The 17,243-nt window shown below is 44.7% G+C and overlaps 1 protein-coding gene across 3 annotated transcripts in view; it reads left to right on the top strand.

The window, feature by feature from the left end:
- The window catches only part of rev3l (REV3 like, DNA directed polymerase zeta catalytic subunit), an 88,536-nt gene that overhangs the window by 57,667 nt on the left and 13,626 nt on the right, over positions 1 to 17,243 (top strand). For all 3 annotated transcript variants that reach the window (XM_030722203.1, XM_030722202.1, XM_030722201.1), the window contains exons 9-16: positions 6,172 to 6,314; positions 7,190 to 7,318; positions 7,951 to 8,188; positions 8,401 to 8,543; positions 9,600 to 13,407; positions 13,947 to 14,875; positions 15,048 to 15,133; positions 15,315 to 15,440. In XM_030722203.1, coding sequence (XP_030578063.1) covers positions 6,172 to 6,314; positions 7,190 to 7,318; positions 7,951 to 8,188; positions 8,401 to 8,543; positions 9,600 to 13,407; positions 13,947 to 14,875; positions 15,048 to 15,133; positions 15,315 to 15,440 — 5,602 coding nt within the window. The remainder of the gene's footprint in view (positions 1 to 6,171; positions 6,315 to 7,189; positions 7,319 to 7,950; positions 8,189 to 8,400; positions 8,544 to 9,599; positions 13,408 to 13,946; positions 14,876 to 15,047; positions 15,134 to 15,314; positions 15,441 to 17,243) is intronic.

The following is a 17,243-nucleotide window of genomic DNA, read 5'->3' as shown; positions in this document are numbered from 1 at the left end:
ATGGCTTCAGAGACTTTCAAGTTATCATCATCAACCGTGCATAACATCATCAAAAGATTCAGAGAATCTGGAACAATTGCTGTGCGTAAGGGTCAAGGCCGTAAAACTCTACTGGATGCTCGTGATCTCTGGGCCCTTAAACATCACTGCACCTCAAACAGGAATGCCACTGTCAAGGAAATAACAGAATGGGCTCAGGAATACTTCCAGAAAGCATTGTCAGTGAACACAATCCACCGTGCCATCCGCCGTTGCCAGCTGAAACTCTACAGTGCAAAGAGGAAGCCATTTCTAAGCAAGCTCCACAAGCTCAGACGTTTGCACTGGGCCAGGGGTCTTTTAAAATGGAGTGTGGCAAAATGGAAGACTGTTCTGTGGTCAGATGAGTCACGATTTGAAGTTCTTTATGGAACACTGGGACGCCATGTCATCCGGACCAGAGAGGACAAGGATAACCCAAGTTATTATCAACACTCCGTTCAGAAGCCTGCATCACTGATGGTATGGGGTTGCATGAGTGCTTGTGGCATGGGCAGCTTGCATGTCTGGAAAGGCACCATTAATGCAGAGAACTAAGTTCAGGTTCTAGAACAACATATGCTCCCATCTAAACGTCATCTCTTTCAGGGAAGACCCTGAATTTTTCAACAAGATAATCTGCAGCAATCACAACATCATGGCTACGTAGGAGAAGGATCCGGGTACTGAAATGGCCAGCCTGCAGTCCAGATCTTTCACCTATAGAGAACATTTGGCTCATCATAAAGAGGAAGGTGCGACAAAGAAGGCCCAAGACGATTGAACAGTTAGAGGCCTGTATTAGACATGAATGGGAGAGCATTCCTATTTCTAAACTTGAGAAACTGGTCTCCTCTGTCCCCAGATGCTGTTGAGTGTTGTAAGAAGAAGGGGGGATGCCACACAGTGGTAAAAATGGCCTTGTCCCAACTTTTTTGGGATTTGTTGACGCCGTGTAATTTTGAAACAACATATTTTTCCCTTAAAATGATACATTCTCTCAGTTTAAACTTTTGATCTGTGATTTGTGTTCTATTCTGAATAAAATATTAGATGTTGGCACCTCCACATCATTGCATTCAGTTTTTATTCACAATTTGTTTAGTGTCCCAACTTTTTTGGAATCCGGTTTGTAGAAGAGAGCAGTGGAACTGAACCAGATGATGCCCAGCCACCTACAATGGCAGTTGCATCTAGTAAGCTGAGGATGAAGATTGTGGCCAAACTCAAGGTAGTCGCCCAACTGGAAGCACGACTCCACTGGATCAGAGGAGATGCTTGTTGATGTGAACACTGCTCTACGCACCATTCCCACTACCAGTATCACTAAAACCAATCACATATGTCACTGCGAGAGTAATCCTAGAAGAACTTGGGTGTAAGATCAAGAATGGATGCAGAGAACGCTACCTGTGGAGAAGGCTGGAAGCCAGAATAAGTGAAGCCTGGAAGGATGTTAGTCGGCTACAGAGGGCGTCATGAGAGACAAGTCCTGGATTAATAAGAGGTACAACAAGATGTTCATAAGCCAGGCTTTAGAAACCTCCAAGAGAATAAAAAGCCTGTTCTCCAAAGATGCATCCAGGATATACTCTCAGCTACAAGGGGAAATGGCACAAGGGCAGACCCGCCTAGAGATGAAACTGAGCAGTACTGGAAGAACATCTGGGAGAAAGAGGCGTCTCTCACAACACCAACGCCAAGTGGCTGGTGGACCTTAAAGCAGACCATAGCAACTTCCCAGAGCAAGATTCTGTCAGCATCACAAACACAAACGTCCAACGATGAGTTTGTGGAATGAAGAGCTGGACAGCACTAGGAGCTGACAAGATCCATGCCTACTGGCTGAAAAAGCTAATGGCACTCCATAATCGCCTGGGAGCACAAATAAGTCGGCTACTCATTCAGACGAGCTAACACAGGGCAGAACTATCCTGATCATGAAGGATTTCCACAAACGTATAACACCATAAAACTACTGACCAATTACCTGCCTTTCCACAACAGAGCAGCTCCTCTTAGGCATCATAGCAACCAAGATGAGTTGGCACATGAGTCAATATACAGATACAGCCACTTAAAATGGCTAGCTGGTCCTTGACAGGGCTGTGGTGGGTCCTTGGCTGGTCCTCAACTGGTCCACGACCGTAATGAGATCCCCCGCATGTGATGTGGACAATGCAACCACGAGTGGTAACACCCTTAAATAGCATTTAGGAAAACTGGTGGAGGGTACTGCACCTTGTGGCTGTTCATCTTATAGCCAAGTATCTCCAGGGTCACTGTTTCTGTGGTGTAGATCAGCTGGTGGGTTTCAGTGATGATCATAGTAGGGATTGTCCATGGTGTTGCATTCACATCTTCTAGTAGACTTTCAGAGGGTACTTCACGTAGTTTTAGTCATCGGCCGCATTTGTAAGGAAAATGCGTTTGTGGGTTGAGCAGCAGAGTTGAGTATGTGAGTTGCCCCCAAAAACTCGCCAAATCTTCTCTGCCAGTGTCAAACAGCTTTTTCTGCTATTGACTCTTGTTTTGGGCTTCTGGTACCCCAGGTGCTGACAATCAGATGCCTGACTGGTGCCTGATTAGCAGCGTGTCTGAGCATGGACGCTGCTACAGTGGTCAGTTGTTATCTGCTCCAAGATTCTGCCTATGGCAGTTGGATTGTACGGTCAAAGTGTGGAGAAGATGGAGATAATGCTATGCTGGTTGCTGCACTGATGGGGTAACAGCTTCTGGTGGAGGCAGTGTGATGGTAGGGAGCAGCCTCTCCCACACTTGAAACGCAAGGCTTTTCATCACTGGGGGCAATTTCAATGCAGAGAGATGAGATTCTGCAACTAGTGGCATCTCCACAGTCTGTGACTGAACTCTATCCTCCAAGATGACAGCGCTCACCCCCACAGAGTGGGGTTTATCAGAGACTAGATCCAGAATTTGGGAGTAGAGAAGATGGAGTAGCTTGCCTGCAGTCCTGACTTCCGCCCCACTGAACACTTGTAGGATAAGCTTGGATTTGCTGTTCGTGACTGAGTGACCGACACAACAACCTTGGCTGACTTGCAAGAATTGCTGGTTGGAGAATGGGATACCATCCCACAGCAGTGTGTGACCAGCATGGGGAGGAGGTGCCAGGCTGTTGTGCCTGCTGTGTGTGGTTCTTCCACAGGCTACTGAGGCCCCTGTTTGTTATATTAATAAATAGTTAAATTGCCAATATGCCTTGCTTCTTTAGACACATACACACACACACACACACACACACACACACACACACCTGAAGCAAATTCTATGAATCGGTCTCACATTCTGCCTGGAAATTTCCTCCCACTCCATTGACCTTTTCCCTGTTCTATCCCATTCTTCATGCAATGCTGTACGAAGCAGAGATTTTGTTGAATTTTTAATGTTTTAAAAGGAATGAGACTGAAGGACTGCAGACTCTGTAACCTGATTGGTAGATCCATTCTCTGTCTGCTGTGAAGCGCTTTATACACATATATTTGCATCATCCTATGTGATAGTGAGCAGATAACAGGAAACTGCAGTGCACACATGCCAAACTGAAGCAGTTTTCACACATTAACTGCAGCTCTGAACGTCTCAAAACGTCACCCTTCAGAACTGTGAGGGAGAGCCGAATGTCCGAATCGCTTGGATGACGTACAAAGACCAGTGTCCCATTGAGGCCATGTGAGAATATGTCAGGTAATAATACGGTGAATGGGATGTCATATTTCCAGCCTCCTGCGTGCTCTGTCCTGGTGCCATATTGTTATCTAAACTAAACGAAGAATTTGGAGACTTTTCCGCTGAGTGTTGTGTGTTAGAAACAGAAACTTGGACAATGCTCGGACACATTGCCAGGAGTTAGTACAAGTCTGAGAAAATTAACAGTTCACTAGATAAATTACTAAACAAAGGCATCGTTATCAAGTCTGTTTATGTTAAAATAAGTATCAGCACATGTAGTATGGTGTATTTAATTTTTTCCAGCTATCACATACTAATCTCAGTGTCAGCCTCACTGTGAGTAAACAAAGCAGTGCCTACTTGCATCAGCCACTTAATTCAAATATTCATTTAATTATTTTCTTTAGTTCACAAGGCTCGAAAGGTGTATGGAAACATTAGAAGAAAGGAAAAAAAAAAATTCCATTTATGAAAGCCATTTTAGACTTTTCTTCTAGCCGTCTCCCAGTTGGGATTCATGCGTCTGCATCATTCAGCATGATGACCTAGAGGAACTGCTGGGTCATGGAAACTCATGCCAAGAAGCTCTCAACGCACAGTTGTGGTGTTGATGTTTGTGCCAGAGGAGGTTTGTAACTCTGCAGTTACTGAGTTGCAGAGTGTTGGTGAATTTTACACACTATACGCCTCAGTGCTCCACCACCCCGTTTTCTGTTCCTCGTGCTTCTGCTTTGCAGTAAAACACTTAATATCAATGAGAGAAGATAAATGGACTTCATTCTATTGCGTTACCACACCTGAATCCAGTGTTTAAAATGGCCCGTTCTTTCACAAATGTTTGTAAAGGCAAACCATGGCTAGGTGTCACACCTAAAAAGGCCCGAATTCAAAGATTATCATACTTTTGTCATTATAGTGTACTTTTTAACATAACTGGTTATTAATAGAAAGTAAACAAATGGGTCAGAGCCTTGAACTGCTCTGCTCACTTCAGCTCTTTATTTCAGCACAGATTTCAACATGTACAAACATTACAGATATCCAGTAACAAGACTTTGGTAGAAGGTGATCTTTCCTTTCTCTTTCTCATCATTCAAACTCTGCCTCCTTCACTGACAGAAGCAGGAGGGGGGTGTGGCTTGGTGGTAAAATGTGTTCATCACTGCAGTAATCTCCTGATGCCTGCCAGGCTCCCTCCCTGGCCGCCTCTAAAGTCGTTAGCTGGCAGACTAATTAAGAACAAGCAGACAGTGGCACGTGCACGCTGACTCTCTGGAGGCCCTTCATCACACGGCACCAGCAGAAGAAAATCTCTGCAGTGCAATCTCACTGACTCTTAGCCTAAGCTCTGAGTCTGGAGTAGATTTCATATATTTACAGCCATGTTGTCTGAAAACCATTCATCATTTATCAGCCTCCTGCCTGCTGCTGCTCATTCATCATTTAAAGTGAGTTAGAGGGTGTCCATGAGGCTGTGATTCAGAGTCTAGTATTCTGTCTCATGTGTTTGTTGTTTATTTGTTTCTGTCTGGCCCAATTCCACATGGCCATTTGTGTTATTCCTCTGAGCCGCTGCCGGGCTCCAGCAGGGTGTTCTGCAGCTTCACCTGTCCGTCCTCAGGGTTTCCAACATATTACATCAGAATGTTTATAGAAGCTCGAACTTATGCTGCAAAAGATGACCGTGCATGCTGGCAGTCAGAGGAGCAACAGGGGGGTCAGTCCAGTTACTTGAGGGCTTTTTACATGCTCATTGTGGTCATTAAACCTGCAACCTCTTAGGCTTCAGACTCTAATGTTCCAGCTTAAGCAGAACTGAAAGGCTTCCTCAGGGCCTAAAATTGAATTTTTTTTTTTTTTTTTTTCTTTCTCACAACCGTTCCTGTGAAATTTGTTTCACTTGTGAGCCGCGGCCGCCTGCCTGGTCTACATTTCAATATTTCAGAGTCACTAAGTGGTGAGTTGCTAGGCGATGCAGTGGGGGCAGCGTGATTAAGGGAGCGTGATAGGCAGCTTGTGGCTGAGAGCGATCCAGAGGGATACAAAGCCCAGTTGGCTGCCTGCCCGTTTTCCATTCATATTCCCTCTGCCAACACACAGGCACACACCACTTAGCTGTACACACCCATATACTTACACACAGTTCCCAGACAAGAGACACTCTCCACACTCGTCACACACACACACACACACACACACACACACACACACACACGGCTCTCACCCAGTAAACAGAGCACTTCCCCTGATTAAGACCCACAGTAAAGAGATGCTAATAAAACATGACTGCACGAGGTCAGATACCAGAAGGTCCTCTGCTCTCTAATTCAGGTAAAAGCCAAACACACAGCACTGTTGAAGCTCATATTTCAGTAAAAAGTCAAACTTTGCAAATGCAACGGTGGAGAGTTAAAATTAGTTCCATGCGCGATGTGATGTGATGTCTGTTTAACCCCTCAGGACACAAGATCTGTCTGTCGGTGATGGGGAGAACCAAGAGGATTTCCCCGGTGAACTTACGCTTCACTTTGACCCCCTGACCCCAGACGGACTCCTGTGTACGCCTGCTAATGCTTTGGAGGTGCACAGGGACTCACAGCCAGGTGAGGACAGTTGTTGTAGGAGCTGAGTTATTGCTCAGTGTAAGATTTCACAGGCCAGCAGCGCCGGATTTCGCTTTGATCGTGACAGGATCGTTCACGTTTCTATTAAAGACCAAAGTTATGTTCTGATTTCTTCCTTTACATTTTTCGGTCAGTGGCTGGTTGAAATCTCATCAGTCATTTTGCACCAAATGACTACTTGGTAGGAGGTATTTGTCAGCTTTTATTTAAAGTCCATCATATTACTTCAATTTATGCTCTCAAAATAAAGACAGTAACTCTCAGCAGTTCAGTAAACAGACTCAGTCATTATTGAGTGATCTGGTTTGTGTTCCTGGACACAGACCACCCCTCTTCCCCGTTTTGTTTGATTCATGTCCATGTACACAAAGTGAAGTTTTTTCAGGTTTAAAGAGCAAACTAGGACAGCGTTTCTTTCTTAATCATTTTTTCTCTGAGTATAAAGCCAGTGTGACAAATGAAGGTAGTTTTTATGCATTTGTTTCAGCCACTTAATATTCTCCCATTCTGGCTGGATATTTGGCAGGAGAAGTATTTGTTTTCCCAAGTCAGGGGTTGAAAGTGTGACATTAGGTTAATCTGCAGGAATTCTCTGTGCCAAGTCTCCTGCGGAGGAAATAGTACCAGTCAAAGTTTGTAGACACTCAGCTAAGTGTCTACAGACTTTGACTGGAACAGGAGAAACTGCCAGAGATGGGAGTAACACAAACACACTCACTGACCTAATGCTGACCTGTGCGCTGTTGCTGTACCTCTTTGTTTGTGTGTTATCTCAGGGAAGCTCTGTAGCCAACAAAGTGTGGGATTTACATAAGGCTAACAGTAGTTTTCTTTCTCTCTGTTGCTGTCTGCAGACCCTGCGAGGAGCGCTGCGAAAGTCCCAGAGGAAGCTGTTGTTGATGAAGAGGCCATCCTGAGTCTCCTGGAGAACAGTCAGACTTTTCTCCCACACTCTCAGGCATCCAACCACTCGCCCCTCTTAGGTAACAGCCTCTTAGCTCTTGTCCTTTCATTCATGCATCTTTCTAATTATCTGTGCTCATTCATTCCTCATGCTTCAGCTGTAATTTTAGGTGATAATTTAAGGCTGTCTTACACTCGCAGCATTTTAACAATGCCGCCACAGATGCTCAGTGTTCAGGTCAGGACTTTGACTCCAGAACCTTCAGCTTGTGTTTCCTGAAGTGGATTTTGAGGAGTGTTTTGGATTGTCATCCTGAATAGAAGCCAGCTTCTTTCACTTTCCTCACTGACTGCAAGACACTTTGATCTAGAATTTGATTAGATTTAGTGGATTATTTTCTCTATACACACACATGGTTCTTGTCCACCTGACTGCTACAACACCCTCAAAGTAGAACATTTTCAGCCCCGTGCTTCACAGCCATCCAGGTGTTATTCTTTTCAGATGCTGCTCTTTTTTTTTCTCCTCTTCATTTTAAATTCTTCTAAGATAGTGGCCAAAAACTTGTGAATAAAGAGTATGTAAGCAAAACATATCTGGGGTTTAAAGTTTAAAGCTGATTTCTAGCTTTGATTAACTGATTTGGAGACAAAGTTGTTGCGTACAAGTCTTTGATGTCTTTTGTGTGCTTAATTTTCACCATCTATGCAGACAGCAGCCAAGACCACGCCATCATTGATTTGTTGGCAGGCTTGGAGGACGATGGTTTCTGCAGGACCCCCGCTGGGCAGAATTCCCAGTCCCTTTCACTCCCTGGTGCCATGAACTACCACTGCAACAGTGATGAGGAGGAAGCAGGCCCAGAGCGGGACAAGGAAGAGGCAGAACTCAGTGTGATGATGTCGCAGCGGTGGGACAGCGACCCTCCTGGGAGTGCTTCCTCTCAGAGGCAAGTTTCTCTGCATTACTTGAGACAAAAACATCAGTTTTCTTGTGTTTCCTGTTTATAGTAATAACTAGACGTAAGTGTGTACCTTTCTGTCTTTTGTACATACATGAGTGAACTTACACTTGGTGAACACGAGTGGTGTTGGTTGTCCCCAGTGAGCCCTGCCTGGGCATCTTTTGATTTGGTACCTATCATCGGTGTGTGTTGCACAGACGCTGCATGAAGGAGACAGAGAACTGCTTCAGTGACGTGCAGCAGGAGTCCTCCGACGAAGACGTGGAGTGGAGTGGAAACAGCTCTCTGTTCGCCAACCTGTCCATCCCACAGCTCGATGGGGCAGCAGACGAGAGCAGCGGTGAGTCATCTTATACTGAGACGGCACTGAAGTGTCAGTTTGCTTGGATGCCCATCTGACACCCCCTGCTGATTCATGCTCTGTCAAGGGTGTCAGGAGAGGGATTTGACAGCTGCTACAGAAGAAAAAAGTTGGGATGCTTCTCATTTTTGTTTCTATGATGTGACAGTCTTCAATTTGATGATGCCAAAACCCAGGATTATAGCTGACTCCCTGGGGTTATCAGTTAACTGTTAAGTTTTTAGGGGAGGTGTGAGTTTCATACTCATTAGTGGTTCAGAGCTTGTTGGGCCGACATCATGAATATTTTTAGCATTTGTGCTATTTTGTTTTAGAGCGTCTTTGGCATCCATATTTCAAATTCTTCCTCCAGCCTGCAACTCTTTATGTTCTAATAAAACTTCACAGATTGGCAATAGAGCCAGTGTGCCTTTTTAAAATTATACCAGTGTCACACATAATGAAGTGCAACAGATGTGAATAATTTGAAATCATCATAAAATGTCTGCATAGCTGTAAAAATTTTTTAAAAAGCCCTCGTCAGTAATTTACAACGTAGCCTTCAAAGGTTAATCGCAACAAAACGGCCTCTTGAAGGATGTTTGTTTGTGTGACTGCATCACTTATTCTCTTACAATGTTGCTCATGTCTGTGTCTTAAAAATAAATACAGGAAGTTTAGTGCAGCAATGGTGGATTGGTGGATCTCAGTGCCCCAGTCAGCTTTATCCAATTTGTTCTTGCATGTAGGGTGCATTATTTAAGTTGTTTAAGCGCGCCCTCCACCCCAGCTCATCATTTTATGCAATTTCTCACTTAATCAGTATCGTATCCGTTGTCAGTGATGCTCCGGTCTGTGGTCTTGCTGCTGCTGTTCTCCCTACCGCTGACATTCCTCGTATTGCACATGGAATGGTGTAATGGTCCAGAACAGTCATGTTGCCAAATATGAATTATTGCAGATGTAAATTTTGAAATTTAGATGAAATTTTAGTTGAATTTCATGCAGCTGTGGACTCTTAACTGAAATGCTTCTTCTCATATGTCGTATCCATAGATTCCTCCTTAACAGACAGTGGCTCCATGACCCAGTCTTCGCTTACAGCTGCAGAAAAGATGTTGGGTAAAAGAAATCCCATCCCTGGAGAGACAGTCCACCTGGAGCCACCGTCCACTGCAAAGATCCTTTTGGAGTGCAAGCATCCCGAGCACAGACCAGTTCATGTGCTGGATACAGAGCAGCCACTCGACAAGCACTTTCAGTTAAAAAGCAGCCAGGACAGCAGCAGTGAATGTTTGACAGGGTTCAAGGTGAATAAAGAAATCCCCTATATCCAGCCGGTCAAGCACCCTATCCCCTGCATATTAGCCAATCACCCCGAGGTGTCTCCCATCTGCATGGACAAAGAGGACCTACGACCTTTGTACACCTATGACAAGAAAGCCTCTATAGCTTTGGATAAGGCAGATCTAGAAAGTTTCCCATTTGGTAATGGAAAGGTCACCAAGAATAGGAATAAGTATGGCAGTATAAAGAATGTAGAAACAAACTGTCTGAACATTCTTCAGAACCACATTCTCTGTTATTCTGAGCTGAGAAACTGCTCAGCAAAATCTGACCTGGAACTGAGCACAAAAGACAGTAAAAGCCCCCTTCTGAGGAACATCGCATCAGCCCCATCGACCATGAAGGAGGATGAGTTCTTTGATCCTCACGAGAACGAAATTGGTAAAGACAGCGAAGAGGGAGATGTTGGTGAACTGAAAATCAGGTACGAGGACTATCAGGAAAACAAGACTGAGAGGACTATTGTCGCCCAGCAGGAGGCACACTACAAGTTTTTCCCCAGTGTCATTCTCTCCAACTGCCTCAGCAGAAAGAAAGCTGGAAACAAGAAAGTGGCTGACACCTGCAGCAAGCTGGAACAGGCCCAGCCTCGCAGGTCTAAGCTGAAGATGAATAAAAAAAAGCTAGGTATGACAGGACATAGGAACAAATTAAAGACGGTCCAAAGCTCTACCCCTGACAGCCAGATTAGCACTGGTCTCACCTCAGTCACACCTGCTAGTCCAGTGACTACAGACACAGAAATGCTGGTTTCTGAGGATCATCAGGATTTACAAGAGGCTGAGTTCATTAAAGATGAACCAATCGGAGAGAAGGAGCCCGCTGTGAAAAAAGAAGAAAGTGAGGAGAGGTCCATAACTGAACAGGCAGAACCACATTCAGCACCCCTTGTCTCCAGCTCTGCCACCAACTCCTGTTTTTCTGAGGAAACTAGAGACTCTGCTGAGGATAAGGTAAGCCCACTGCAGGATTTGTCCACTAAAGTCACGTGTACTAAACCATCAGCACTACCTGGTAGTAAATACACCCTGAGGGCCAAACGAAAGATGAAATATGATGCAGAGGATGGGGAACACTCAGGTGCTACTTGTTCTAAAAACCTAGCCTCTGTCAAAGAACGGCTCAAGGATGGCGATGTCTCCAGTGGGCAAGAAGTAAAGTACCAGAAAAGACGCAAAAAGGAGCCTCCTATCATCATCAAGTACATTATTATCAACAGGTTCAAAGGACAGAAAAACATGCTGGTGAAAATGTCCAAAGTGAATGCAGCTGAGCAGTTGGTGGTGTTGACGCCAGACAAGCTAGAACACTACAATAAATTGGCTCCACTGAAGGATTTCTGGCCAAAGGTGCCAGAGTCCACTGCCATCAAGTTTCCTGTTACTGAGCCAAAGACCAAAAAACATCACAAAAGAAAGGCAAAAGTTAACTCCACAAATAAGAGAATGATCAACAACTCCTCCAAACCTCAGATCAAACAGGGTGAAAGGATTAAAAGGACTAAAGGCTGTCAAAAAGGCCCAATTCTGCCCTCTCTGCCACCCCCTCGGCCATGCTACTGCGAGCTAGCAGATGACCATGATATTGATTATACAGATGTCATGGTAGAGCTGGGCTACCTCTCTGATAGATCCCAAAGCCCTAGAGACTCAACACCTCCACGTTGTTGGTCCCCAAGTGACCCCCTCATGTATACCAGGAGTTCAGAGGAGCTGATCAATCCGTTCAGTGACCCCTGTCTTGGTTCTGCTTTTCAAACGCCACATAGATTATCTTCAGCCAAAGGAGCACATAGTAAGCGTCAAACTGCCAAACCCAAGAGGCTGTCAGATGCTAAAAGGAAATCTAGCAAGTCTGCTTCCAAGCCTCCAGGAGCAGAACAACCCAAAAATGAGAAATCAAAACAAGGTAGTACTGCCACTCCAAGGCAGAGGAAGAAAGCTGAAACTGCTGTCAACAGCTCTGCAAACACTACAAGACCTAGAAGGTCTCGTAAAAAGAAAACTGAGGAACCCAAAAGGCGTGACTCAAGTAAAGGGAGCTCCCAGCTCCTTTTCCCAGAGGATGAGTTGCCTCTTTCTGAGAGCTCCTCGCAAGAGGTTCCTCCATTTCAGCAGCCTGTGGGCAAAGACAGCCAGGGCAGATCCCAGACTCCATCTACACATGACTGGAACTCAGTAGCCAAGTTTATCAAACCAAAGGTTGAAGACTGTGAGACTTCCATCATGGAGGTCAACCAGAGCATTTCAGCACCTGCTCAGATGAAGCAGCAAGCTTGCCAGACCACTGTGGTTAAAGCAGAAGATTCACAGGACGAGCGCAGCGGTCCTCTGTCTCCAGCACAGGAGCATAATAAAAATGCCCAGCTAGAAGAAGCTCCCCCGTACTCAGGCCCTAAGAACGGGGAGATCCTCTCTCTCTCTGAGACCCCCTCTGGCTTGGCTGTCCTCAAGAAGCTTCTTCAGACGAGGCAGCAGGAAAAGGCCCTTCCTGTACAAGTTGTTGGTACAGCAAGCCACTCTACAGCCATAGCCCAGGCGGCAGCACTTCTAATTCCCACAACTAAACCTTCTAAACCCAGAAGAGCCGTCACCCCCACTTCTCGGAAACCCAAGACCCCAAAATCTACGACCGCAAAAGAAAAAAAACCCAGAAACAGGAAAAGCAAGACAAGCAGTACTCAGCCAAATCTGTCAGTAAAGCAGGAGGGTAGCATGTCAGATGAATGCCCCCTGTTCCTGTCAGACCCAGGACTGGACAGCTGCAACTTCATAGAGGGCAGCTTGTCACCGGAGCTCCCTCACAACTATACCTTTGATATAAATGCTATCGATCAGACAGAGTTCTCCAGTCCATACAGTGGCAGTCAATTTGTTTTGACTGATAAAAACTTACCTGTTAAGTTCCTGAGTGATATCAGCCAAGATGCTGTGTCTGCTCAGACGCTGGGCTCTGAAAATAAACTTGATCGGCCATTTTGTTCTGGGGAGGATCTTCAAAGGGGCTCTGACTGGAACAAAATAAGGCCCGTCAGCCCCGACCTTTTAGATAGGCACGAGAACCGGGAACATGCATCAAACCTCGCTTCACTCGACGCCGAGAAAATCAAGAGCAGAGAGTGGGACTTCTCTTTAGGTAAAGCCCACACGCTCAGCCCCTTTCAAGACTTTCACTGTGAGAGAAAAGAACTGCTCTTTTCAGTTTTCGACCCGCTGCCTTTAAGCTCCGTGTCATTCGTTGACCACGAGGGCTCGCCAACAAGTGAGCTCCTGGAGGGCATCGATGGGCTAACATCCACCACACCCAGCAGCTCTCCACGCTCCATCAGCTCACTCTCACAGGTGAGGGCAAGCCAGCTACAGCGAGGCGCAGGGGGAGGAGCCCACATTCTCAAGCCCCTCATGTCCCCTCCAAGTCGGGAGGAGATCCTCAGCACTCTGCTAGATCTGGAGATGTCAGAGGCCACCTTCCAGGAGCCTTTCTGCAGTGACCCCTCTGATGCCCCAGGGAAGCCAATGTAAGACTATACACCAGCAGCCATAATAATTCCTTTTACACTGTCTAGCAGGCAAATCCCCTTTAGTGGACTAAATGTACATAGATAAGTCTCTCAGTAAGACCCAGATTATGATGGTTGATATTGGCTTTTAGCTTCACTCACAGGCTTTGTAATTGTATTGTCACACATCTCAAACCAGAAAGTATTGCAGCAAATAAAGTTGAGGCGTATTTTCTGATATTGTGACACCAATAATTTAGGAAAAAAAAAAAAAAAAGGGAGAAAATATCTAATAAATGCGAAGAACCTCTGTAGGTGTACAGCAGACTCCAAAGGATCCTTTTACATCAAATGTCTAAAACTGCAAACAAAAACACAAACAAAGTCAGTACTGGTCTGGCTCTGTTTTAATCTGTCTACAGGGCTTCCTTTGATAAACACATTCTTGGTGATTCGACACTTTTTGCACAATTCCACATTTGTGGAGCTGTGATGATTTGCAGTAATTTATCAAACGTAAATGGATAAACTGTTCACATCCTTTGTCTTTTATCCAGGGAGGTCGGTGGCCGTAAACTAACAGTGGGCACCCGATTAGCTCAGGAACTTGCAGAGTTTGGTGGAGACCTGTCTCTGGAGGGCCTCCATTTCTGGAAGACGGCCTTCTCAGCCATGACGCATCCTGCCGCCACTGTTATCTCATCTTTCCAAGGAGCAGAGGCTTCAGAGACACATAATCAGCAGGCAGATCCTGACCCATCCTCAGCCAATGATAAGAAGGTTGTCCTTTTGCCCTGTAAAAACCCACCAAGCCGCAAGCATGTGCAGCTTTGGCTGAAAGCTAGAAAGCAGTATGAGAGTTTACAAAAGGAGAGGAGACAGTCGGGGCTGCTGAAGACAGAAGGGGCTGGTCTGGAGGTGGAGGAGGAGGACGGGGGCCCAGAGAGCACTGACCTGCCAGCTGCTGGCAGCTGCTTGAAGGTTGAGCTGTGTAGGAACCTTTCCAGTATCAGAAGTGAAAGGAGAAAAAAACAGAACCTGTCCTTAATCCTGTCTCCCCTGGTGAATACAGGCTTGCAGTGTAAATCCACAGAGGTGAGTCCAGTTTCAGATAAAGGCAGCATCTATCTTAAAAAGGAGGACAAAGATAAAGATGACAATGATGACGATGATGATGATGATGAACCAGTCTATCCAGAGTCCCCAGAGCTGCCAACATGGCAGCAGTCTCATCAGCCAAGCCCCTCTGATTTAGAACATCCCAGTGAGAATAAGAAAGCTCAAGACTCTCCAGAACCGTTATCACCTGGGCTCTCTAATTCCCCAGAGCTGCTAAGAGGGAACCACAGTCCCTCACTTCTCCCTGTCAGTGGAAGGGATGAGAGGGGAACTAGTCCCCACCTCCTTCACAGCACCCCGTTCTTAAGGAGGCGGTGGAGACACGAGAAGGATCTGGATCCAGTGTGCAGCACGCCCATATCTCAGGGTAAGGAGAGCAGTTTCATTCCAGCTGTAATGTGCATCTGTCTCCTCTGATGTTTTGATATCATCCAAAGCAGTCTGCATTGACAAATGTGCCACAGTGCTTTTCAGCATACAGTTCCTGGTACTAACATTCACTGTTCTTCACTTCTTCTGTGGTCTTATTCCTGCTGCAGAGGATCCTGTTTCTCAGAGACTCCAGCAGAAACGGAGGAGTCAGGCAGACCCGCTGAGAAGAGTGTTACTTACCACACAGATGAAGGTCAGCAACTGATTTTTCATTTTAGACTTTTTAAAACAAAGACCTCACTGGTCAGAGAACAACAGTCTAAAACAGTGCATGTAGGAGTGTCGTCTCTCAGGTCACTTAGTTCAGGTGATTATTCAGTTTCCTGTTCATTTGATGTCCTGATTCCAACACTTTGTTCATTTTACCTCCACAGAATCAGTTTGCTGCTTTGAATGTACCAAAGAAAGATAACTCTCAGATTGAAGGGCCCAGTATAGCCAACTCCTACGGCTTTAAAGTCAGCATGCAGAACCTACAGGATGCCAAAGCTCTGCATGAGGTAAGTCAGGGGCCAGTTCTCAAACAAATAGATTCTTTCCTCTGGTCCAAATCAGTGAATAAGTGATTTTGTCCAGCTTAAATGTTGTTTTTGTTTTGTTTTTAAGCAAAAGGACCCACCTCACCTGAAAGAAGGTCCTATCTCCCCAGATATCAACTTTTTTATTTTTAAGCAATAAAGCAGTCTTGATGACCTTATTAATCTGATTATCAAAACATTGTATTGATCATTGTGTTTTCGAGACTGGGATGATAAATATGAACAAATTTTCTGTCTCTGACTGGCTACCAATAAATATCTGTTTTGTCTCTGTTCAGTTATAAAGGTTTTGAGACATCCACCAGTTAAAATCATCAATGCAGCTTATTAAATTGTGAACAGAGGTTAGTTCATCATAGGAAAATGATAGATACAGCTGTGTATCATCTGCATTAGAATGATAGGATCCATGATGATTCTTTATGATAGTACCAAGCAGAAGCATGTAAAGAGTAATGGACCAAGGACAGACCCTTGAGGAACCCCTGATTGAAATGTTATTTCTGCAGCTCTAAAGCCAGCATATGAAACATAAAAATGTATACACTTTAGATATGATGAGAACCAAACCTGTTAAACCAACAGAATCATGAAGTCTTTGAATTAAATTGTCATCATCATCAGTGTTGAAGGCAGCAGTGATATCAAACAGAACTAAGACTTGAAAGGCGTTGATCTTCAGCTCATTGATGACTTTAGTAAGAGCTGTTTCTGTGCTCTGATTGGTTCTGAACCCTGACTGATACTAATCATAACGACTGCGAGATGAAAGATATTCATTCAGTTGTTTAAAAGCATTTTTTCCCCCAAATATTTTGCTGAGGAAAAAGATTAGGAATAGGTCTATAATGATTAATTACCAGTGGATCTGATTGCAGATCATTTGAGAGAAATGGAGAAACTGCCAGTCTGTAAAGAGCTGTTGATAATATTAAGTGTTGTATAAAACAATGAAATACAGATTTGAGCAGTTTGGTAGGAATGGGATAAAGATAAGGGAGTTTAGCACTGATGTCACATGACTGGAATGTCCACGTCTCACTTTCCAGTTGTACATCTTTACATCAACAATCGAATAAAGAGAGAGTTTAAAAAAAATGTTGGAGTATGCCCTCCTGTGTTATTGGTGGTTTTTGTCAGATTCAACAGGAATGATGAAAAATAATAAAACAAGCCTTCCAGATCTTCACTCACAATGAATTTGTTTGTAGTTTATTCTGTAACAGAAATTGTGTTTCTCCCGAGTTACATTTTTGATGTTCTGGGTTGAATTGCCTCCTAAATTCTTGGAAAAACTTCAGTATCGCTTTGCTGAACCTGCTGTTTTTCTTGGAGAAAGATGAGAATAAGGGAAAGTGGAAAACACTGGAGAGGTTTGGCACATAGTTTCAGACCGAGCAGATTCAGACACTGGGGTAGCTCTGGAATGTGGATGATTACACCCCCCCCCCCCCCTTTTTTTTTTTTTTTTTTTTTTTTTTTAATGATTGAGCTCATGCAGTTTATCAAGATTCAGACTTTATATTTGTGATGCTCTTATCTTCAGCTCCAGTTATTGGTTTACTCAAATAATAAGCAGCCATTAGCATGAGGTGAAATGTTCAAGGCCACGGTAGCCTGCCAACATCTCTGCAACTAAAAATATGATCAGATAAGAGAAGCGGCTGAAATTATAATCTGGGCGTGCTGCACGCTCAGGAATTAGTGTGAGAGCAGAGATGAAAGCCTGTGGTTAAAGGCAGAGAGTGATGTGACGTGCTGCTT

The sequence above is a fragment of the Archocentrus centrarchus genome, chromosome 24, assembly GCF_007364275.1.
Source record: "Archocentrus centrarchus isolate MPI-CPG fArcCen1 chromosome 24, fArcCen1, whole genome shotgun sequence".
Classification (NCBI taxonomy): domain Eukaryota; kingdom Metazoa; phylum Chordata; class Actinopteri; order Cichliformes; family Cichlidae; genus Archocentrus; species Archocentrus centrarchus.
The sequence above is the reverse complement of the archived record's forward strand: the minus strand, read 5'-3'. Positions and strand labels throughout refer to the sequence as shown.